This window comes from Varroa jacobsoni, unplaced genomic scaffold (assembly GCF_002532875.2).
Source record: "Varroa jacobsoni isolate VJ856 unplaced genomic scaffold, vjacob_1.0 scaffold_257, whole genome shotgun sequence".
Classification (NCBI taxonomy): Eukaryota; Metazoa; Arthropoda; class Arachnida; order Mesostigmata; family Varroidae; genus Varroa; species Varroa jacobsoni.
In genome coordinates, this window is record NW_019213159.1 from 57430 (window position 1) to 81929 (window position 24500).

At 43.9% G+C, this 24500-nt stretch overlaps 1 protein-coding gene across 2 annotated transcripts in view; it reads left to right on the forward strand.

Moving 5' to 3' along the window:
- hig (locomotion-related protein hikaru genki) overlaps window positions 1-24500 on the forward strand; it is a 100945-nt gene that overhangs the window by 47499 nt on the left and 28946 nt on the right. For both annotated transcript variants that reach the window (XM_022830193.2, XM_022830194.2), the window contains 3 exons: window positions 5495-5675; window positions 8989-9113; window positions 15529-15736. In XM_022830193.2, coding sequence (XP_022685928.1) covers window positions 5495-5675; window positions 8989-9113; window positions 15529-15736 — 514 coding nt within the window. The remainder of the gene's footprint in view (window positions 1-5494; window positions 5676-8988; window positions 9114-15528; window positions 15737-24500) is intronic.

The window sequence follows — 24500 nt, forward strand, 5'->3', positions numbered from 1 at the left end:
AGGAAAAGGCAGCATTGATGCCGACAGATTGGTGACCTGCCAAGCAAAGTTGCAAAGAAGGGCAGACGATACAAAGAGCGATGTGCTTTCCAAGTGTGGTTGGGTCTTTAGGGCGGGGGGGGGGGGGGGCAAGTAGGGATGGGGAGAACAGCGATGAAAACGTTAAACGTTGGTTTTTGTCGGCGACGACGACGAAGGCTAATTATTGTTCACTTCTACGGTTATTGCGGCAATGACCATCTTCGTCGTTGGCACTCATTACACACATCAGTGGGGTGCTGCTGGCAGTGGGATGGGAGAAGTACGGAACGACTCAATGGTCGCGTAGTCAAATGACCGACCCGTCTCTCTAAACCGTGTGTACTTGGCACCCCGCCCCGTACTACGTGCCAATGGCAATGCATACAGGGTACATGACCAACTCTACGAACCGTTTAAAACACAACATCATGCGGCAAAGGAATGGATGATGCAAGAATATAGTATATATCACAGGTAATCATAATTTGATTTGTTGCTGAAGCAGGTTTTTTATCCGTGTTACTCAATCAGAGATAACGAATAAAAAAACACGAACTACGAACGGAAGTTCTCAAGTACGATAAACACAGAAATTTACAGATTGCTCGAATTCGAAAGAACTTATATATCGAAGATATCAATACATAGCTTAACGGTTGTAGAGTCCTCACCGTTGGATGCTGAAGGTAATGATGAATCTTATAGGCAGTGATCGCGGTCATAGAGGTATATATAGCGCTAAACGTAAGCTTGAATGAGTGTCCCATTTGCAAGAGTAAGAATGGGCATTCAATGGCCCAGTAATCGGGAGCGTTCCAATAGGACACATGGTGAACAAACTTTGTTTCACCAATTTCGTGCTCGTACGCGCTTGCGGCCACAGCAAAAACACAAAATTATAAAAAAAAAAATCATTTGTTCGTACCACTCGAGTGCTGCGTGATTCAACATTATAAGTTCCACTAATTCCAATGGAAAGGAACTTCTCATGCGGAAAGGATAAACGTAAAAGTACAATCCTAGGAACCCCCGCAAAAAAACGGGCGGGCTGTCTGGAATCGTAATCTCATTTGCGCAACACATGTTGCACACGACATGTTGCACACTGTAATGAGAAAGCAATTTTGCACTGAATCGTGTTTATGACAAGCATTTACTTCAAACATGGTTTAATAAATTATCTGCAGGATGCTTCCAACATTTAGTTATAATAGAAAATACTATGCCAGACGTCCTCTATGAGTTTGTTTCTTTCGCGCCAATTCAGACATAAACTATTACTAATGAATAGACAAAACTACATATATATATGTTTGTGTGTGTGTATGTGTATAAGATGCTTTTTGTGGTGGTACAAAAAAAACTAGATAAAATGATCGCCAAAATTTACCAGGATCCGTCGATAGCTACGATACCATCGAAAAGACTAGAAATCTAGCAAATCTAGAAAGACTAGCATCGAAAAACTAAGCACTTACCGCCACACAGTTGTTAACCATATGAGGAAATTTCATTGAAAAAGAGCTAGATGTTTGTGACACCGCAAGAGGATCTCGTTGACTCGTCTGTGAAACCTTACGAAGTCGAGCGAAATTTTCAAAGAGGTTTGTCACGAGTGATGAGAGATGGATGACATACAACAATAATGCGCAAATAAAAAACGCATGTCCTATAATTCGTGGCAAAATCCAGACCGATGCCAACAAAGGGGGTGATTTGTTTTGGTGGGGTTGGTAGGGAAGCGCCCGTTATAATTAGCTGACATCTAGCAGAACGATTCGTTCGGACATCTGCTTTTAAGCACTATCAAGATTATACCAAACCGCCGAAAAAATCGACCAAAACTAGACCTCACAAATCTCTAGCTACCTGGCAAACATTGAAAGGACTTACGTAAATTATTTGATAGATGTGCCATATACCCTGATATTGTACCATTATCTAACTCGGTCTCTGCAGAACTCCCTTAATGATGTTAAGTTAGCCTTCATGAAAAGGTACAAAAATCATTTTTCGCTCAGAAGCCGCAGAAATTCTATAGGTACCGGAAAAATGCTAAAAGGTCATCGACTAAAATGATGCATATTTTATTTAGTAATATTATTTTAAAACATAGAAATATGGCTTGAAAACGGTCAATATATTGTCGACAACTATTGTATACATACATATACATAACAGTGTTTTCTGTGGGCCTAAAGGAACCACTGACGGAACTTCCACCGGCCGAAACTCAGATGGTCGGCGTACCAGTCATCTTCTACCTAAACAGCTTCAAAGCCTACGTCTAGTTCGTCCGGGGAGTCAAGCAAGTCCTGCTATCAGGCTGTTCGCCATCGGCCTAGTTTAGTTGACGGTGTTTGTTTATCGAAGCAGGAGCAGAGCAGCAGGATCAATAGCAGGTAACGTTCGGTAGCAAGCAAAGCGCTAGCAGACGTCGCAAAAAGGAACGGCAGAAATGAGCCGAAGGAAGCCGGACAGAACAGCGAGCGCCGAAGAAGGTTTCTCTGTCAACACTTTGTCTGACGTAATGATGATGGTGGTGAAGTCGGTGAAGCTGTGAAGGTCGAATTTGTTGTTGGCAGGAACCGTAGTGGCAGTGCCGGCGCACATAAGCACAGTGTCATCCTCCCAAAAAGTATGGTCAGCAGCCGTTGTAAGCCGTTAACGTGGGTGTCCGGCTGTGCCGTGATTAGAATTGTATCACTGAGTACACTAGCGCTCTTTTGTTTGGCTTCTCGCCGTTACGCGTTTGTCTATTTGGCGGAGCCTGACGTCGAAGACGGCATCATGAAAGATTTGTCGTTATCATTAGCACCCAACTCACGTGGTATAATGTCAGCGAAACGCTCAGTATACCGCGCTAAGTTTATAAATAAACAAAGCAAACATGTCCAATGACATTAGTGGACACACTGTGCAAATGACAACAAGAATAATAAGCAGCCGCTAACCAATCATAGCAGACGATGATTATATGTTGACGTGCACAACGTCAACAAAGACGAAGTCCAATGACAAATAACAAGCAATAGAAAAAAAAAGGACAAGCTTAAAAGAGGCTGTTAAATTTGGTTTCTGTCCCTTATTTTTTTCATAAAAGAAAGAATTCTCCCATAGACAAAATAGTGGGGCACAAACCAGTGAAACATTTTCTACGGAAGCTCTTTCGGGTGGGCGCTAAACGACCACTTCGCGAACATTCACTGTCCAGACCAGATGTACGCTAATTTCAATGTAAAATTTATCGGAGTTAAGCGTGGAAACAGCCTTACTCCAGATAAAATATATGCGATTGTTTTTTCAAGCAAACTGCTTGTATTGATTCAATTTTCTATCGCCCCCGCTCACCGTCTTAAAAATAGTACCGCTGAATTTTCTTTCGGCGTGCGGCAAATCAAATAAAGAGATCCAACCTGACATGCGCCATTCTGAAGCCTACTCCTGGCAGCATAGGATTTTGCTCGAGTTTTTTCGATTATCATACGGCCCGCCTCCTTGAGAAACGGACCATTGCAATTCTATCATGCTATACGTTTTTATTAAATGAAAGACTTGCATATATGCTTGGACTACACCTCTTCATCGCTAGACTCCTGTATCATATAGCGTCGTCCGTTTGCTCGTTCTTCCATACCGCGTCAGCTATTGTCCAGCAGCCCCGTGGCCATATCAACGTTTCGTGCTTTGTGTAACAACAATAAAAACACGAGCTGTCGTAGCCCGTATATCAGTATCGACAGCCCTCCCAATTTGACAATTTGCCGCTCTTTGTAGAACGGATGCATTATCACTTCTTCTTGCCGAATGTCGTTCACTGTATTTGCTCTTCTCCCATGTAGTCTATGATATTCGACGAGCGTGGGCCCATACCTTTCGCGCGGTTGCGGCAAGCCTCCGAAAAAGAACGTTTTCGGCGAAGAATTCTCTTACCGCGATACTGCAGCCACTACACTGCTGTACACGTTCATCACTAACTTCGATGCGAGACGTGAAGCATGTTGTGGGCGCATTTACATCTTGCTCTGTCTTGTAATGGTAAGGTGTTACTACAAACACACGAAGGAAAAGTGGTTGAGCCGCACACGAGATGACAAAGAGCGTTGCTAGGCGCGACGCTCTTCAAGACCTGCACATAGGGTAAGGGGACAGTTTATGGCTCTGTACAAGGGACTCGTAATGGCCCTGCAAGTCGTCCAGAGGTAAGGGGCCGAATGAATCGAACACTCAGACACCAAGACTCCAAGAACCCCGCAGTACGTAAGGTCTTGGCAACCGTTGTCGAGCCTATAGGCCGTTATCAGAGTCGAACGATTTCGAGTTAGAGTTAGGAAATTATCTTTATTTGCCGTTGCGTTCCCCTCAGCGCTTTGGGGGCCTAACATGAACGAGGCGCATTGGCCTGTCTGTCTTTCGGCACTGTACTGTCATTTCCTGTGTGAACCTCTTTATACAGCCCGAACACACTCTTGAGAAGGACGCGCTTCCCACAAGCCCTGCAGAAGCTTGAAACTCAATTGAGTTTACTCTCGTCTACCTGTCTCTCGATGCTGGAGAACCTATTGCTAGAGAAGCAGTAGTTGCGTGTGACAAGCAACGGAGGGTTACCTCGGCACGCTCCACGTTTGACGAGTTTTTTCATGTCATTTTCGAGGTTCATTTGAGGAATCGGAGCGGATCTGCAGTGCAGTTACCGACTTCAAAGGAAGCTGGCAGAGCCAGCGGTTCAATAGTCACGAATTAGTTGTTACTGATATGGTACAACCTAAAACAGGGAGTCTCAAAAGATTTTCACAATTTAAATGCGTAGCTACTGAGTGAGGCTTTTACGCCGAATCCAATTTGCAGACTGTGGCGATGTAACGGTGTTGCATCGTAACAGGTAGATATAACAGTAAAAAGACAGCCTGAATATTACTGTAAGGCCACAAACACGGTGGGTTCTATTTAGACTAACAAATACATGGAGTTTTTATACCTGCGAATTCGTTAGTGGGCATCATGTGGCTTCGTCATGTGGGCAGCTGTTGTACTGTATTGTGTAGATAAATGAAGTCTATCGATTAGTACAGTCTTGCTTTAATTAATTCAAAGACGCATTCAGGTAATTTGCATAAACTTAGTATACGGGACACGTTTAAGTATCTTATATGTATAGATATATATGTATACATATATCTTGTATGCTAAGTTCTTTGGCTGCTTCACTGACGACATGAGGTCGCATATTCGGAACGAAGCGTATTTTGTACAATATCACAGCTTGAAACGTAATGTAACATTCTGTTTTTGTGCTTAATGCCGCAAACACGTCAAGGCGAATCGATATCTTTGAAATTGTTAGTTTTGCTTCTGTTTTTTTTTGTCTTTCTTTCGCAATTAACATACACATACATTCTGATGAATCAAATCATAACTAACTTTATTATGCACTCTTCTTCTGTTGTTATGATTATTTTGTGGATCTGAATAGGCACCTTCAACACACAGCCTGCACCAGTTCTGTTTCGCTCGTGTATCATCAATGAACAGGAGCTTAAATACGACGAGACCCGCCAAAATCTCAGCATCTTCGTTGACGAAGTGCGGCCATTATCCTTCGACAACGGAATTGATTATATACAGGTGGAGCATGGCACCATACTTAATTTCAGGTGCGTACCAGCATGCACCCATTATTACTCACTAGCGCCATTCTATTTGAAATTTGCCGCCATACGTAACTGAGAGCCAATCAACAATTTATCAAAATTGCTTGACTTTCACCCGATCTTTTTTATTACAGCGCAAATTTTCGGGTACTAGGGGACGTATTCTAAAAACTATAAAATTCCTATGATTCTCGTTTTGTCGCTTTAATTTTAATATCTTTAGCAAACAAAATTTTGCCTATAGTACGAGAGTGAGCATTTTCATCTTCGTCCATAAAGTCAACGACACGGTGTGTAATTAATTTCATGCCTTTTCGATTGTTTAGCTTATTTCATTTACTTGTCGCGCTATTATTTTCGATTTCGGTAAAATTATATTTTTCGCAGTTCGAATTAGACTTTAATTCAAGTATATTTGAACTATCGTAGAGGGCGAAACGTAACAAGTGTCGACAACTATCGACAACTACGATCCGTAAACAAGAATATTCTAATTAAGCGAGGATGTGGCAATACTGTGTTTTTTTTTTTTACCAAAACTGAAGATACAGTTTGATTTAGTTTCGAGTGCAAGTTCTGTGCTAGCAGGAATCAGCCGTCCGGAACAATGTCTTACTTACAAAGCTTGAAAGACTCATTTGTGATTTGGTTGTAGCTTTGCAGCCTCAGATCGATGCTACAACGGCGGTACTCCGTTCTAAACCAAAATAGCCACAATTATTTACTTAACCCCACAAATCCTAGCTCGAATCTTAACTGAATTCGAATATGACTTTTTGAACGTAAAGCTAGATCCTGTTATGCTGCTAGAAAATGCGACGCTTTCGCTCAACGACACCCATTGCGTGAATCCGCGGAAACGTGTCATTCGAGTCGTCGGATGCACTGCCCTACGTTTGACAATGGGACTGCGAAGGAACTGACAGGGCGGATCTGGCTGCCTATAGGCGTTGTTGTTGAAGGAACTGGATCAACGTTTCCCCTTTGCTCGCAATAGCCTCTAGTATTTCTGTGCTGTTGCAGGATGCCATCACAGTCTACGCTAGCGTTGCCTCTAGACGAAATTGTGTTCATTCCCTGGAAAAATGCTACTATAATTGTGCGAGAGGTGTAATTCAAGCGGGGAAAAACCTCTAAACTCGTACTGCCTTCCTCGTACTCGTACTGCCGCTCATCATTTTCCTCTGCTTCTATATCAATGACGCTCCTCTCTTGTGCAGAACTTAGTTTTGCCCGCTCCACCGCTTCACGAAGCGCCGTTTTCATCGAATAAGTATGGACCGGAGCTCGAACACCGTTCACTCCTTTACACCGCAGCTGCAAGCGGTAGCATCAGCTTTTATCTGGTAACAGCAGAATAAATAGTGACAGTGCAATGAAAGCACAAATCAATCGTGATGACAACTCGGTTGTTTCCATCAGTTCAAGTTTCTGGGGCCTCCAGCACATGGTCGTCTGCACGTGAGGCGTCTATAGCGCATCGCCCTGTGGGGACTGGGTCGTGAGGCAACGACTAGCAACATTCCGTTGTACAACGCTGCTGCGCCAGTAGACACCGATGGAGTGTGGGAAAATACTTTTGTCCTGCGGAAGCAGACAGTCTCCCAGAAGTCCTTGGTAGAGATCCTCGGAGTTCTTTCCCAGACGAGGAAGATCCTGGTTCTTTACTGTGAGCGGAAGTAGCAGCGGTGGCACTGTGAAGTGTACTGCTGCGAGGATACCGACTACATGGGGGACCGGGGAGGGCGGCGGGGGGGAGTGTTGCAGCGTAAGGATGAGTTCAGCTACCCTCTCGTATATTGTGCTCGTGCGACTCGATGCCGCCATTACGGCAGCGTCAACATATACTTCCTTTTCTCTGGCGCCTACGACCATAAGCTTCCACCGACCGAAGCTCTGCCGTCGCAAGCGTCTACATAGAAAATATATATTTTTTGGAGAAGGAGGCCGATTGGGTAACTTTGTGTCTACATGTACATGCGTACGTTTGCGTTGTTTGTGAGATTTGTGCGGCTTGGAACACTTAGGTTTTAGAAACCTGCTGGCGATGCGTACTATAGATGCAATTGAATGTGGCACATCTATAGGGATTAGGAAGCCCACTTCATGAGACACGCGCAGTCCATGGCGGTAGCATAAGTAGCAGCAACCTTTCTGCTATTGCTACTACGGTTATATAAGATCTACGGAAAAAGCACAAAAAGCAAAAGACGCCCGGTTACAAAGCCCAATGAAAGCCTTAGCTGCCCATCATCTCATCGAAGACTAAGAGAAAGCCTGGGGCACACCAGCGACCACTCTCAAAACATGAAGCATGCCATCATGGGTGTGCTGCCATCGGCAAGGACTCCTTGATACTACCGACGTTGCAGCAGCGGCATTAACTGTACTAACCGGGGCAGAAAACAATAGCGTTGGGAAAATGCCCAATGCTGAAGCCCACATATGTTCTAGCAATGGCTGGATCTAAATGATTTGCTAACGGTATATAGTGGAAAGCGACGGTTGGCCAAGCAACTGAAACTGGTTTAAGGCCATTTGGTTGTTGTTTCAGTGTTGCGTCTTCGCTCAATCTAGTCGATGCAGCTTGTCTGCAGAAGCGTCCTGCGTACGTCGCTCAATGTGAAATAGAATATTCAGATATCAACAAGTGTCACTGGTTATGCTGCCGAAACGAGTGAAAGAAGAGCGAAACTAAAGGAAAGGCTACGAGAAGGCAGACGTTATGTCTCAGCGCGTAAAGATGCTAGTACAGAGAATAAAAGCGACAGTGTCACGGAAATAACAAAATTAAAAAAAGCGAAATTGTCAAGGTGCTGCCCATGGCGCTACTGTTGTAAGCAATCATAATGAACTCTGATCATTTGTCCTACCTAGTAGACTAGGCAAGTGGGCAAAAAGTTAATTGCCCAAAGATATATTTCAGGAAATTTGCCTGATTGTAATAAAAAGGAAATACTCGTTACGGGACTCGCTTTCCCATAGAAAAATACGCTCAGCTAGGTCGCTTGGATCTGATATTGTAATGTAAGTCACAAAATGATGCGGAAAGAAAGAGCGCATGTCTCAGGGTTTACGTCCATTGCTATTGTCTTATTGAGCGCTGTTTGAGACGACCGGTGACTTATTTCAGCACAAAGCGAAACGTATCTATACTTAATAACGTAGTCAGATCACCTTACATATTACTAGCCCTGACAAATAAATACGTTATTATTATAATAGCACTATGGAGTGACAGGTTGTTTTAGTTAAGGATAAGTACTTGTTAACTATACATACTGTGCACGTAACATTTCTCGTTCTCGTACTTCAGGTGCAATGACATCTTCAAGTTCAAATTGGAAGGAGTGACTTCAACGAGATGTGTCGACGGCGAATGGACCGAGGACGTTCCCGAATGCCTTCCGACGGCAGCCATTTCAAATGCTAACTCGACCCGTGAGTCTCCGTTTTTCTAAGCGCCCATACTCATGAAACGCCCACTCGTCTATTAAAATGAATTCGCTTTTATCGATTTGTCTCCCTTCTGGCCACCTATCTAAATTATGCTAATGGCAGACGTTTGAACGAATTGCCCCACTGTTACGCAATCCCTGCGTCACACGGTAACCGTCCCTCGTGCGGTCGAAAGCACAGTAACTGAATGCAACTATATAAGATTCTTTTTTTGCGATTTGGAGAGCTCAGGTCCTGCTTTTCGTGCTGCTTGTTTTCTTGCAAAATAAGAGGGCAGTACCCTTCTCGAGGATCCACCTTCAATCTTCTTTTAGATCCCGCTACCGTTATTGACCCATGTATTAGTTGACAGGTGTACGTCAGACTGAATGGACTAAAGTCCGCACTTGAACGACAGCTGCCTTGGGATCAGGCCAAACAGATGGTCTGTTCATGGTGTTACTCCCCACCAACTTTCCGCCTTTCAGTCGTATGGATTTTCCGTCGGTACCGTTTACTGCTGCTCCTCGGTTCAAAAGACGCGCTCGTTCCCTATTCTTCATAAGCTGGGGTCACAGATACAGCCCAATGGAAAGGACATGGGCAGTCAGCCGAGCCTTTGCCCACCATTTGCCTTGTTTGCGTTAGCGATCAGAATTTGGTAGTTAGGGCCGTGTTGGCAGCAAAAAGCCCTCGTCTGCTCAAGCGGCTGCCTGGCTTACCACCTTTTGCGAGTTGCTGACCTAGCTTATGATGGTTTTGGTAAGCTCCTTTCTCTGGCATGCCCTTTTTCCACCTCTCATGGCTGCCTGCTTCCCAAGAGACACAACGAATTACAAATCAGCGGTTTCACGAGGGAATTTGTTCGGCCATTCGCTATCCAATTGCTTCTTCCTTTGGGTTAAAAGCTAAGACAGCGGTGAACAACAGCAATCGAAGAATGGGAGCACAACGTGGCTTATATTTATTGGCTGAATGTCGTTACCAGCGACCACATTGTGTGTAAAAGTTTTGTTGTCGAAAACAGGCAAAATAAAAACTCATATAGAAAACGAATGGAGACGGTTAAGAAAAACAAACAGTATTAGTTGATTTTTTCGGCCAGTGAAGCAGCTTGGTCTTATGCTGATACGGCCACATGGCTTTCTGTCCTCTCATTTGGCTGCCGTCGTCATCTTTGTCACAATCCAAACGGTCCATGTGGCCAGGCATCACTGGTGGGAGCTACGCGGCCCTAAGTACGAGTAGCCCCGCGGTTGCTTTATAGAACGCTAGTTCCGTAAAGCAGGCCTTCTAATTTCTGTCCATTCGACGCTCGTTCAGTTTACGATCGGAGCGGATACAAAGTGGAAAAGGTTTAGAATAACAGCAAGCTTGACAGAAGGGGGAGGGAGAGAGAAGCAGAAAACAGGCATACAACGAAGAGGACAGAGAAAAAGGGACAAATCGCTGCTTTTCTCTCTGGCAGTTTTAATGAGAGCAATCTGCAAGGCGCGTAAAGTATATGGGAGGGATGATGGGCCTATGTGCAATAGAACCCTGAGCACTCTGACCTTCGGTCATGCTACTAAACAAAGTCGTCACCGTTACCTGCCCGAAAAGCGTAGTCCCGTGACGACAATGTCCTCTGTCTTGTTCCTGTACCGATCTGTGTAATGGCTGTCATAGACGTTTCATTTTCTTTTATTGCCTGAAAACTACTAGAAACGAAACAATGGCACATCTGGCTAGACCATCAGCAAGCTTTAACCTCACAGATACATACACACACACACGAATTACTCCTAAATATATGGGTACCGAAAGCAATCCATACAAATGGGGACACTTTTCCTGCTGCTCCAGTTCGGCAAAGTGGTATATGAGATTGAATTGCCTGTAAAGTGAACTGGCTTAGCATAGGTATGGACTGTCGTCAGATGATCGTTAAGCGATTATCCATCGACGGCAGAGGCGGACAACGCATAATTTTCTAGCTCGGCTGAGCTGGGTTGGGCTGGGTTCCAGACGAGTCTACGGCAGATGTAGCAAGACAAAATAGGCTGCGAAATTCTACCCCTTTCTAATTAGTAGTAAAGAGCGCTGGGTCTACTAAACTTCCCCTTTTCTTTTCAGTTTCAAATAAATAGAGATCTGACGGAGGTTTTCTCAGATCAATACGGCCTAGAACAAGCCGATATCAAGCTAGGAGAAGCAGATCAAGAAAAGCGAAAAGCCCAGGTCGATTCTAAATGATGCCATTGCCTTTTTAGCCTTTTCTTTTGTTACATCGAAGTAAAGCAAAACGATTGGAAGCGTCCGTCCACATACTTGCGGTGGAAGATCGGGATTACGACAGTTTCGTTCGAAGTCCATGTTTAGTTATGATGCGCCCAGTATCAGTGTTAGCAAAGCGACACTGCATGTGAACGCCACTTTTTTCCAAAGCATGATCCGATGCAACTTAATCAATTAAGAACGTTCTTTTTTTCTACTGAGGCGTTCGCAGAGGACGGCGAGATGTGAAGAACCAAAAGAGATAGTAACGAGCGAACGACTTCATTCAAATTCACACGACAAATTAGCAAGGAGAGATAAAAAATGTTGAATTTAATTGAGTCGTAGGGCCATATTTAGCTAGAAGAAACAAAATGTGGTACATACAACGCGGTTAATACATTAGAAGAAGTATCACGTAAATCAGGAATTCGACTACGCAGAGACTCCTTTGAGTTAGTCATGTACGGAAATAGAAACCAATTTTATGGGTTCAATTTTCCGCTGAATCTATTGGCTTTTTATTACGACTGACACTAGTGAGATCAGCTTTTCATGAAGTCATCCCGAACGGGTCCGACCACACTTATGACCTACTTGCCTTAGGCTCAATAGTGTTTGTCCGAGTCCTTCCGTCTGCTACATGATGCCTGTCGTCCTATCCAAATATACTGCAATGTTCGTGCGTTTAGTATATCATTTGAGTGAGCGATCCAATGGCTTGCAGAGTACAGAACGTCAGCATCAGTAACGAGGAAGAGCAGCGAGCGCGCAAAGAACAGAGAGAGGTAAATGGGAAAATCTGAGACGCCATAGGTTCAACACGGTCACCGGCGACGCAGGTGATACGGCGGTCTTATGCTCCGTATAATGCGTCTAGGTGAAACGAAATCCAAACGCTGCGCCCTGTCGGTGGGTAGACTTACTTGACAGTCTTCAAAAAAGAGCCCACGTAGATGTGAGACAGGCGTCTGTTTGTGTCTTCGTACTGTTGGTTGGAGCGCCTGTTGCTGGTCATGGCCCTGACTCTGCGGCAGCAGGACGTGGACAACGCAAAAGTCGAACGCTGTCAAACGGTGACGAAGCAGAGAAAGAAGAAAACGCGCTCGGCGCGCGGTCAAAAACGCCCATATAAAAGCAAAAACTAATATAGTTATGCTTTGAGTTTCAAAGCAACAGCCTTCAGAAGCAGAAGGCAGTATTAGGCAGACATAAATAGAGGATACGAAGAGAATCGAAGTCCTTCGGAGAACTCGACTGCGCCCGACCTAAGCATACTATTGCGACTAATTCGCCGGTGTCGCTTCAGGAGAAGAGTCCGTGCTTTGCCCTCGTTCACCAACCTTCCGCGTGCGTTATTTTCTTCATTTTCCCAAAATTAATTGGAACTTGCCTGCTCATTTAGACACGAAATTATCTTTCATGGACACTTCGAATTTTTCCGTGCCGTCGCTCTTTACGACGCTAAATTATAGGTCGGAAAATTTAGCTATTTCGTTATATTGAGTCGGAGTCAACGAAGCGGTTTGCTAGCAGCCGATCTCTGCATTAGCATGCGCTGCTATGAGCCTCTGATTTGATTTTATCTCGCTCCGCTCTTGTAATCTTCATCGTCTTCGTTACTGATGTCGTATTTGAGAACAGTGAAAAAGAGGGGACCATTATTCTGAAATTACCAAAACGTTGCTTTTCTTTTCTCTGTATACAAATAGCATGAGAAATAATACCATATTCAAGTAAAATTTCAATATAAACTTTAGGATATCCGAAAAATCAAAGCAAATGTTGATATGAAATTGGATTTCCTCTGTTGTGGGATCACAAAAAGTTGTATTGACCTTTCAATATGTGCACAATAGCTGCCAGCGAGACGACCCGGCTCCCGCTCGGGTTTGCTTCGCAGATGGAGCCCCGCCATTAAGCGTCTCCAATATGGGCTCTCTGAATTACTACTACTACTACTACCACGTCGTCCGCTTAGCAGTTGCTGCTAACTCAGATAATGGGGACGAACAGTACCCAGGAATCTGTCTTGCTTGCTCACGTTCAGATATGGCAACAGGATAGAAGTAACTGTAGAGGTACCCATAATACTAGTATCACTTTGAGCTAGTGCAAGAAGGTAGCAAGTAGATCTCTCATCTCTTACATAGAGATTTGCCTGGGCTGCCGTCTGTATAGTCATGGGTGCGGTCTTCTGTCCCATACATTCTCCAGGAAGAGGAATGTACGAGGATAGATTGCTCGTAGGCCCTGTGGGCACATCTGGTCAAAAGACAAAGCACAGTCTGTAACATACTATGACACATGTTACCAGGACCTGGTAGCTCCGAACAAGCCTTGAGTTCTAATTGCGTTCGTTCTGGGTAGGTTGCTCACGCGATAGGGAATACAGGGACCGGTATGGCGGCGACTTCATCTAAGTCTTTGTCTTTTATTGAAGTCTAGTTGAAGTGAAGGCTCATAGTGGTGGTGTCAACGGATTCTCTAAGGGTATGACCCCCCCCCCCCCCCCCGCAACAATTGGGAGGTTCGATAGACAGGAACAGTAACAGGCGTAGGGTTTGGAGTGGAAAAGGAATGTTAAAGAGCACAGGATTGAAAATTGCTACGAACTAACTTTTTAATTTGCTTTAGCGCTGCTGACACAGCCGCTGCTGTTGCCCCATTTCCTTGCTTCGGTTCGCCACTGCGGTGGGCTGGTTTAGTGTGGAGTCATAGTTTTCCTTGCTGCCCGCTGAATCACGCTGCAGACTTAAGCCCATGAGTCTTGGTGCTTCCTGATTTTCCGTTTACTTCAACATTGTCGTGATTGCTTCACTTACTAAATGAATGGCTCAGATGTCGCTAGGGGTGAAGTGCTTAGGCAACCAGTGAAACTGGCGGCAAGCGACGTCTTTTAATATCGCAAGGGATCTCCTCCACATACTGGCGAAGCTCCAGTATCTAAGAACCACAATATCCCGAGAGGTGCTAGAATCCCGATGAGTTGTGGCTGGGCGAGAGTAAAGCTTACATGCGCTAGTTCATATGCGCCGTACAGAGGGTTTATTATTTGAAATATGGTGACGGCAGAGGCGATCGCGGGGGAACGCACGCCAGCCAGTGCACAATAGGGCAGTTGGAGCAGACGAATCCATAAGGTGCAGAAGTTAGACAAAGTATAAACATGGAGAGAATTAAAGTCGGATCTAGAGTAGAATGTGCTATAAACCCAAAGTTAATTTTAGTGGAAGCACGATTATACGAGTGCATGACGATTTCTTATCATTATACAGGAAACGGAACGTTCAGTGCTTCTGGGCAGTGAGCGTGGCGTGCACGACCCATTGATTAGACGCAGCATACTTCGTTTAATATTTGTAGGTTTGCACTTTTGGATTAAGCTAATGAATAGTATAGGAATATCAACAAAAGAGGATTATTAAATGGTGTATCAGTAAAGCGGTAGGCCCAACTGTAATTTTCATTCTACGATAAGTTTATTCTTATAGACACGGCTTATATATATTATATTTTTAAAAATTAATAATTACTTATATTACACTGCAAGTTACTGATTTATACTGTTTATAAAACCCTAGCTAATGACTTTGAGTATGGATGAAGTATCAATAGACTACCAACGATGATCTTAATTGTTTGTTAGTTGCATTAGGGCATTTGAGATATGTGGAGGCGACATAATGTTACTAGGCTATCAACCATCAGCATAGCAGAATTGTACACTGAGTAGAATATTAATATTATCAATGGGAGCTTGGCAATTTTCTAGTAACTCAATTAATTGAGAAGAGTTCTCTAGATCCCAAAAGATACGCTCCGTGTTGCCGAAAATTAAGTGAAATTAATGTAAGTCAGTAGTGTTTAGGAAACCCCTTACATGGATCCTATGCGTTCAACCTACGCATTCGTTGATGGGTTTGCCCATTCCTTTTGTTGCTTAGTTGCTATAAGCACCGGATCTCAGGAGCCTATTGAACTTACTTCGATAGGCTCTTCTACACTTACACATGGTTCTTGAACGTTTGTGATGTAACACTTAACAAGCTTAAGTTAACCAAGGGATTAATGCCAAATGCTATATAAGGAGCTTCACGTCACCTTCAACTATTATAGACATGGGGTTAGCTAATACGAAAGTTTCTTGCGATCTTTGCAGAAGAAGAGTTGGAATTCCCGCCTACGTTGGATTTCCTCGTCGAAAAGGGCGAGTATGGCATTTCCGAAACAGGAGAGCTGGTCGTGTCACCCGGTTCTAATCTCTATTTATACTGCTTGTTCGAGCGGCACCAAGGGAATCCACAGTGGTCCTGGACCACTGAACGTGAATACGGCCGCGTATGGGTGCTCAAAGATAACGAATGGAGGTGAGCTAAGCTCTACTATGACTTTTTATGAAATTAAGTAGATGCGCCAGACCACGCCAGTTCTGTATTGTGCGGTTGAGGACTTCCGCTGGCGTAAAACAAACAGATATTTTCCAAGGCTTAAATCCCGCGTTCATTCGTCTCTTAGCACGTAATGTTCCACTGTCATTGTAATGACTACTAGACCTAACCTTAGGTAGAGATACTGAACAAATAGAAGCATCACGGCAAAAATGTATAAAAGCTACACCACTGGAGTTGGTGGCGTCATCTAACTGGGCAATATTGATGCAGTAATGACAGTTCCATTTATGCCCAATTCTGGGCAAAGCCTTCCGCCTCCTTTGATGCAATGAGACTGGGAGGTGCATCTAGAACCTAGTGGAATGAAACTCAAGAGAAATATATGGGTCTATACGAAGGCAGAATAAGAAATAAGGACGTTGGAATATGGAGATTAGGGGCAAAGCAACATAAAGCATTTGAACGAAAAGGTCACAGATAGATATTATTGCAAAATTATTGCAGGGCACCGGCGATAGGCTATGCCATATTGCAACATTATACAAGGAGAGAGTATTGACACTGCTACACGTGCTTGTGAATAGAGAAAGTTAGCTGCTATTAAAACCGTCATATGGAAAATAAAACCACGGCGGAAAGATCGAGGCCGCTTCAAAATTGAGTGGTTAGTTTAAGTATTAATCAACTAAGTCGGGAATTTTTTTTGTTGCTGTCAGAACGGGCTAATATGTAACCGCTTCTCACGAAGCGGAATAAGCTCGACGCCATACTTCATGAAAGTCTTTGTGTTAAAAGACGTTCACGGAAGAGTAGGCAGTACGTCGAATCTGCCCTGGAACTGAAGACCAAATGAAAATTAGCATTAACTAGAAAAGGAAGTAAAACCCGAGAACCGACGCGCAAACCATTGTAACTTATATAGTTCTTCTTACACGGTTCAGTTAACCTAACTTGGTGATGCGTGCTCACGAAGGCCTGTTTATTTAAGAAATCTCAGCCCCGAATCCGATGATGAGGGGGTTAGCGATGTGTGATAGGCGGATTTCGCAGATAACTGAGCCGCAAACGATGCTACAGTTTTCCTTCCTATCGGACTTAGAACGAGAAGCATAAGAAGCGGTAACTAGACGGAAGGCTGTATGATAATAGCAGGAATAGTAACAATCTTTCAAGCACCAGTCACAACTTGAAAAAAAGGCGAGGTATTTTTGTTGGAGGGTTCTTTATTGATTTCTAAGTAGCAACTGGAAGCCTAGATGAAGTAAATTTAGAGTAGAGGCTATTTTGAGTTAGACGACGACCATCTTGCCGTGCGAAGCCATCGTTTAAACCAATGAGAGACAAGCACATACTAGAAGCAAGTGACAGACCAGGCTGTCGGAACTTGCAATCAGACAACGACGATGATAACAACTACATACGTTACAAAGACCACCCAGCGTAAATCGCCATACATACTTCTGTAGAAGCCCCAAACAAGTTCGCCGGGCTTAATATCTATCACACTACACCTGCTTAACTGTGAAACGTTCATATGGATCGCGCGTATAGAGAACGGCAAGATCACTTGCGCTGAGTCGTCTAGCCGTGGGTGCCTCATCACCCTATATTTTGAATTTAACGCGGGCAGAGAGAGGCGACTAGGGTTTTGCACTCGACTTCGTATACATGCACAGACGTGCTGCGTATCAATGTTAGTCGCTGACTATCTGAGCTCAGTACATTAGTGTAGTGTTATTATAACGATATCCGAATGACCTCTTGATTATCCAGCGCCAGCTCGGACAGAGCGCAGATTGTCGACAAAGAGGTTTTGGGATGGCGTTAACGAGACCAGGGTGGGACAGTCAAGCGAAGCTCAGTGATACCAGTCAACAACGATGGTAAGAAAAACAACGTCGACGATCGTACTCACTCATTCCCGCCGCGCGCCACCCATTAGAAAAATGCCCACAGGTTTTAATTACTTGTTGCCGAATTCCTCGTATTTCACGCCATATTTCAAATGAACCCAAAAGGTTAGTGGATTCCATGCACCCCGTTTACCCCATCTCAGTCAGCGAACAGTAACAGAATATAGACGTTGGGCCACCAATCAGCACAATTCATTTATTCTAATGTATTCCCAAGGCTTTGTCGTCTCGGCAAAGTGCGTCCGTCCTTGTCATAAACAACGGGAAGCTAAAAGATGCCTCCAGAATATAGGCAACGCCAATATAGGCATCCGCCTAGGCACTGCCCAAGTGCTCAACCTGTACGTGATCAGCTAGTGGTGCTCGTACACAGTAGTGAATGAGTAAATTGTACATGTCTAGACAAGTATCGTACGGAACTGTACGCTGTCGACCAATTTTCTCGTCGCATCAAGGACTGCGTGTCCTAGTTTAGATTTCTATAATTAAACTGATAAGCTGCTAAATGTTTCTAAGAAGGTTCTGTATTTTTCTATCTATTACCCTTACAAGTTCGAAGAGCCCCAAGCTGAATGCCCTATACATTTCCTCAGCTGTTACATTCAATAGCTGGTGATTCGCCAGTTGGCTCTACGTGTTTTTTCGAGTAGTCGACTGCGTCACAGGAGAAGGTTCACTTGACAAGATAGTTTGTCCAATGTGTCTAGTGGCTGCGGGAAGATTAAGATCGTCACGCGCTGGTTGCGACAAAGGCAAAGCCTTAGGAACCCATTTTTTCGTCCTTTATTTCTTGATACCCGGTTTCGCCACGACCGGGTACCGCATCCGTTAATCGATCTCACCTTAACGACGCTTTCCGTCTTCTTCGGCGGGCCTTTTGCATCCTTAGGCATTCTGTAGCTCACAGGAGAACAAAGCCAGTTGCCATACCAGTAGTTGCGCAGACTGGGTTTAGAAAAAACGCAGTTTTACAGGCCTTTTCGGATAGAGGTTTCACTTCTCTCCCCTTTTCGCTTCCTTTCTCTCCTACTCTCCCAGCTTTACCTGCCGCATTTAAGCTTTTCTCTTCATTGCTTTCCGCAGTTGAGGCCCCATTGGTCTTTCAAGAAATAATCCCCTTTCCTCTCTTCGATTTTACGCTCCAGTTTAACTCATTTGTCCTCATCAAATCACTTTGATCCCCCCAATCTCAAATAGACCAGGGCGCCAACCGGTTACCCATCTGCTTTTGTATTAACGACCACTCACCGCTTCTCCTCTGTGGGTATAACACATGGCCCTATCGTGCCTGCCATTGAAATATCCGATGTTGCCCATCAACTTAAACACTCCCGACCGATTGAGAATTTTAGGCATTGTTCCAAAATTTCCGCTATTCTCAGTTAGCGAATATCGTTAAGTTTTCATGAAATGCGTCATGTCATGCGTCATACTATGTGTGCCTATGGCAAATGGAATAATTAGCCTTGATATCTTCAGCCTTCTATTTACTGCGACGTTTGCATCGGACGTGCCCGGCCGCGTAGTCACTGAGCCATGAGTCGTCACGCAGATGTATTATGCCGGCGTCACTTCAATCGCAATCAGTTTGAGTAATGGTCCTTAAATTTTTTTTTCTTATCAAATGCTAGTAGTGACATGGGCAATAGTATTTCAACATGAGCTCACGTATAGAATATTATAAGGCTTTAGCAGTCTGGTGGACTGACTTTCCTGCTGAAGATTATGTTAAAGTACTTCTGGGTGCACGGCACAGCGCTAGTTCACAGTGCTGGATACGAAGTTATAATATATCCTGGCTCTGTCGTGGTTTTAGGTCATGTAGTACACGATACCAGGATCATGTAGATCAACAAATTAAATATTTGAAAACGAATTACAATTAGAACGTAATCTAATCTTCTTCAAATACTTTCAACGAATACTAAATGGTTGCGATCCAAAACCTATTGCTGCCGTGATACCGTTTGCCAACTTTTCTTTTACTCGTCATAATCACTAGTCATATTATCAACAATGTGTCCCTGGAAGTAATGCATTTTACAACAAAACAAATTATAAACACCAACGAAATTGAATTGGGAACGAGGTTAACAGATCCGAAAGCCAAAGTCTCCTAATTCCATTGCTATCAGAGCCCTATAAATAGTTTCTGTCCAAATTTCCTCCGGATAACGAGAGAAACAAGGCCTTTAACTCAAGACTCGTCGTTACAAAAGATTATAACAATGAATATACCTAAACACAGCCTTTTCTTGTGTATCGCTCTTTTTAAGCGTCTTCTTCTAAACCCTAACTTTCTTCTTCCGCTTAGCGATAGCATCCCTTACGTGGCAAACCCTAACACTCGACCCAGAATGCGCGTCAACGATCCGAACAACTACGTTCGTTGAAAGGAATCAGCCAGAACGATACGACTATGACTGGGACGATGGCTTGGTCCGGATGCCTTTTTCGTTCCACATAGAGAAATAAACCAGGCCAGGTCCTTGAAAGTACAAGCTCATATATTCTTTTTTTTTAGCAGAGAAACCTATCATTCGAGACAGGCGCAAACGCAATAAGGACCCTTTGCTAGAAGCGGAAGGAAAAAGTAGGGATGATGTCCTTACATTGATGAAAGTAGTCGCATTGTATATATATCACGTGTTATGTCTTTGCCTGCCCACCGAAGTCTCGACAGGTCTTGAGCTGTCCTGTTCAATTCATTGCAGTTCCCCTCGTTCATTTCCCAGAAGCAGGTAACTAAGAACAGGAATTCCGGAGTTTCGCGTCGACTTCGAACGATGGACGCATACTAAGTGACATGGAACACGGAACGGCAGCTCCAAACAATCACGCACCACTCCCTGACTACTGTGTCTGGAATGACGGCGATATCTGGTGGGAATGCAAGCGCGGAGCAGACTCAGAAAACCTCCGAATGTATATTGCCACCCACACGGAATGTACGGATCCTTCGTGAGATGAAAAGCCTTCCGGCAGGTGCCTGCCGCATGCTACGGTTTGTCGCAAAGAAACTAGGTTTGACCATGTGCAGAAGGGTGCGTATCGAAGATGGGCGGGCAAACAAGCTAAAAAGAAATGACAAGCTAGTTGGATCGCAAGTTAATGTTGGCGGAGAGGCAAGCGCTTAGGGGATAGGCAAACTACAAGTTGAAATGAAACTTCTCAAATAAATTTCTGTCTCTTACCATGTCCACGACAGACTACTGTTTTGACCGGTGCACACCCGTCGGATAAAGATGACCCGACGAATTTGACCACTGAAGAGGAGCTTCAGCCTGGAAAGAAAGACTAAAAAGCACAAGGAAACCCATTTGAACTCTATTACTGAATGAAAGAACATTGATTGGGGTCTGTTCTGTGCCCTTAAACGCAACTACATGTAAGAAAAGTGTTTGTGTGATCTTCCGTCAGCCCGCATGAATTTGACCTGTAGAAAAAAATGAACCTATGTAAGCAAAGCCAAATTTCAAAAAAAAAAACACTACAAGCAGCGATTTAGGCAAAGGAAAGAGAAAAACAGGGAGAAGTAAGCTCTAAGCATTAAAATATTGGAAGGCTTGTAAAAGGTGCCCACAGAGAAACTTCTAGGGGACACCCAGGAAGAAAAAAGCAGGCATTAAACATGCGACAAGAATCGAAGCTTTGCAAGAAGGCGGTCAAGAGCTATCGGAGGGTGAAAGAAATGACTCTGTCTAGAAATGATTAACCGATACAACACAGCAAAGTGAGATAAATAATAAGATGCGCGTTAATCCAGTTTTTGCTCTCTGACATCACACCTAGCGTTTCAGAGTTTACTCGATCGAATGAAGCGAGTTCGGGTTTTGGTCCGAGGAGGTGCTTGATCAAGTCTCTTGCAATGTTAAAGCTAAAACTTTTGACATTAATGATTTCCTCATTTTGCATATTCGTCTCCGCCGCCCTATCCATTTGCCCCCGTGTGTTTTTTATTTTCACCGTATTTAGTATTTGCTTTCTAATATTAGCTCAATGAGTATCTCGTCTGGAGCTTTTTCCCGTTCTTCTGTACCATATTTAGTCGATTTTATCATGTAACGCTCTTTTCATGTATACATCCTTCTATCTATACACCTAATTCCTCGACACCTGTTGTCCACTCATTTACTGTGTCTTGTAATGATCACTTTTCCATCCTGATCAAGAACATCCTTACTTCGATCCTATAAAATATTCAAGTTGTGGGTGACTATTTCAGGCTATATGTTTATCCGATTTGATTATGTTTGCTGTTAATTCTACATTATCTTCAATTGTATCTGTGTTCCAGTCAAGGTATGTAGAACCATTTGTAGGTGTACGAACATATGTGCCTATCTTCGGTTAACACTAAGCCAAAGGGGTCAAATTTTTGAATTATCAGACGATCGTGCGTCCTAGCTGCTCACTGACAGAGCACACGTTTGTCTTCTAATACTGATTACTTACCTAGGCGACTACTCTATCCCAGTCCCAAGAATTCTTATTAATTATAACTTCACACCGATATTTTATATGCACCCGTCACACCGATCCGATCGCTAATCATTTAGGCGTGGTTCTCAAACGTTCTTTCTGCCAAGAGCTTTGCTTCAATCTCTGCCAAGTCTGCCCTAAGATTGTTGTGTCCCTCCGCCGTTGCGTTGGTTTTTCGTTCCTAACGTGTGGCTTAACGACCTGATGGCACCGTCATTATTTACTTCCAAAGGCGTCAAACGTCGTCTGCTTTATTTCTAACTCTAGACCTCCCGGTTTCTGTTTAGTTTCTCTTTTGCCCGCGCTCGACCTCGTCCCTCTTTTCTCTGGTTCTCCATTTCTCCTCTGCATTCTCAAAAAAGGAAAAAAATCCCTAGTCGCCTCCTAACCTCCATCGCTGTTGCTCATCGTTGGCAGTCTTCTACTACCCAATGAGAGAGGAAAAAGAGAGGGAAGGAGAACAAGTCACCAGGTCGATAACCGAGACTGGAAAGGACCCGTGGAAGGAAGATTGCTGGAGCAGTACTAACTCGCTCTGTGATCAGAGTCGAGGCCAAGGCGTCCGGCTCAACCGCGCCCTTTTCTCGCAATGGTCGCTGGCAAAGGACGACTCTTTGGTGGCGTTTCCATCCTAATCTACCGGAGTCTCACTAATGCAAAACAGGACCTACTGAAACGCTAGCAGCTCAGCCCCAGTTTGGTACCTGTTTCCTTATAATCTTAGTTGCACTTTGGGTAGCAGTACCTTTTCGTCGAAGTGAAAAGCTTCTGACTTCGAATTGCAAGTATGGCATTAGTCTGAGATCGAAGAACAACGACGTGGATGGGAGAAGCTGCTGTCTGCGCCATCGTGTGTGAGTTCAATATACCTAAAAATGAAAGAAGGAAAGAACTCATCGAGCGAATGTGTAGCCCAAGAAGGAGATGTTATCTGGAAGTACTGCCTCTGTTGGCAATATATGATGTTGATGGTCGTAACACGAGGGCAGGATAGCGAGGATCTTCCAGTTTTCGAATTGGGACAAGACCTGAACATCAGAAACAGCCTAGAGAAGGCAAAAGTCAAGCGGTAAGGGGCGTGGCGGTGGCGCCGCAATGTACCGCGGTCCTTCGCTGTTGGTGTTTCACTTACTTGTGCGATCCCTTACTCTTCTATGATTCTTCTACTGTCTTTTCGGATCCTCTGGACCGGCACTAGCTATAAGACCCTTTTGGCTTTCAGTCTGATTGGGACTAATCTAGTAAGTCTTTATATATTGCGCTCGTAAGGAACGAAAACGGCGTATAATGGATCTAATAAAAATCGGTCAAAACCAATAGCACTTTAAAGCTCTGCGTGTAATCCGTCCTATATATTCCAGCCATCCAGAGGGGTAGAATGGCACAAGCCGATTCATCTAGATATTGCAAGACGAACGTATTCGATCTTATGTATACAAAACAGAAACATTTCCATAGGATCAAACGGTTTTCACCCTCGATCAAGTGGCGGTGGCGGCTTAACGATAACAAAGTTCATTATCATGCGCTAGTCACTCGATCCCGACACTAATCCTTATTTCCTCAATTTTAGATACATGATCCTCTCTTGATGCGATAGCATATTGGATAGATCTACGTAAAATCACCATTAACACATATGCCCCCCTCTGGAAAAAGTACTGCTATCTGTTAAGTCACATTAGCTGTGCATTAAACGCAAAGCCAATACTTTGCTTTACCTTACGACGGCACTACAATCTAGCAATGAAGAATTTCAAGCTATTGATGACGACAACAACGTGTATAGGTTCTTAAAATTTCAGTGGTGACGTATTTGCCTACTAAATTTAGGAACATTTAGGTTTCAGTTCAGGTTTGAAGCCGGGTCAGTCATAAACAGAATTTGTTCGCTGTTTGTAGAAGTCAACCGTCCGAAGCAACGACAGTAGTCTCGAAAGTAAAACTAAAAAATATGCCACGTAACTGTGAAGCTTAATATCTCCAGCAATACCAATACGCTGTGCTTATCTCCGCCAGTTACACAACAAACAAAAAAAAAACTCCCGAAATAATCAAATCTCTCCGTAGTAGAAATAGCTATTATCAGTTAGATTATTTCGCTAAATCTGCGTGTCTCAGTTGTCACTGTATTGTTTCGCGTCGTTAATGCGACCTAAACAACTAATTTCTACCTTCTTTAAACTGGAGCCTTACCGGCAATCCAAGCCGCTATACGTTATAGATATTCTATACGTACCCTCGATTACTTCCGCGCGTTGGAAACGCCTCGCACGCCATTTCTAGTAAGCAGACCTTTTTACAAAGTCTCGGATCCGCCTCTTCACCCTCCCTTCTGACGAAGT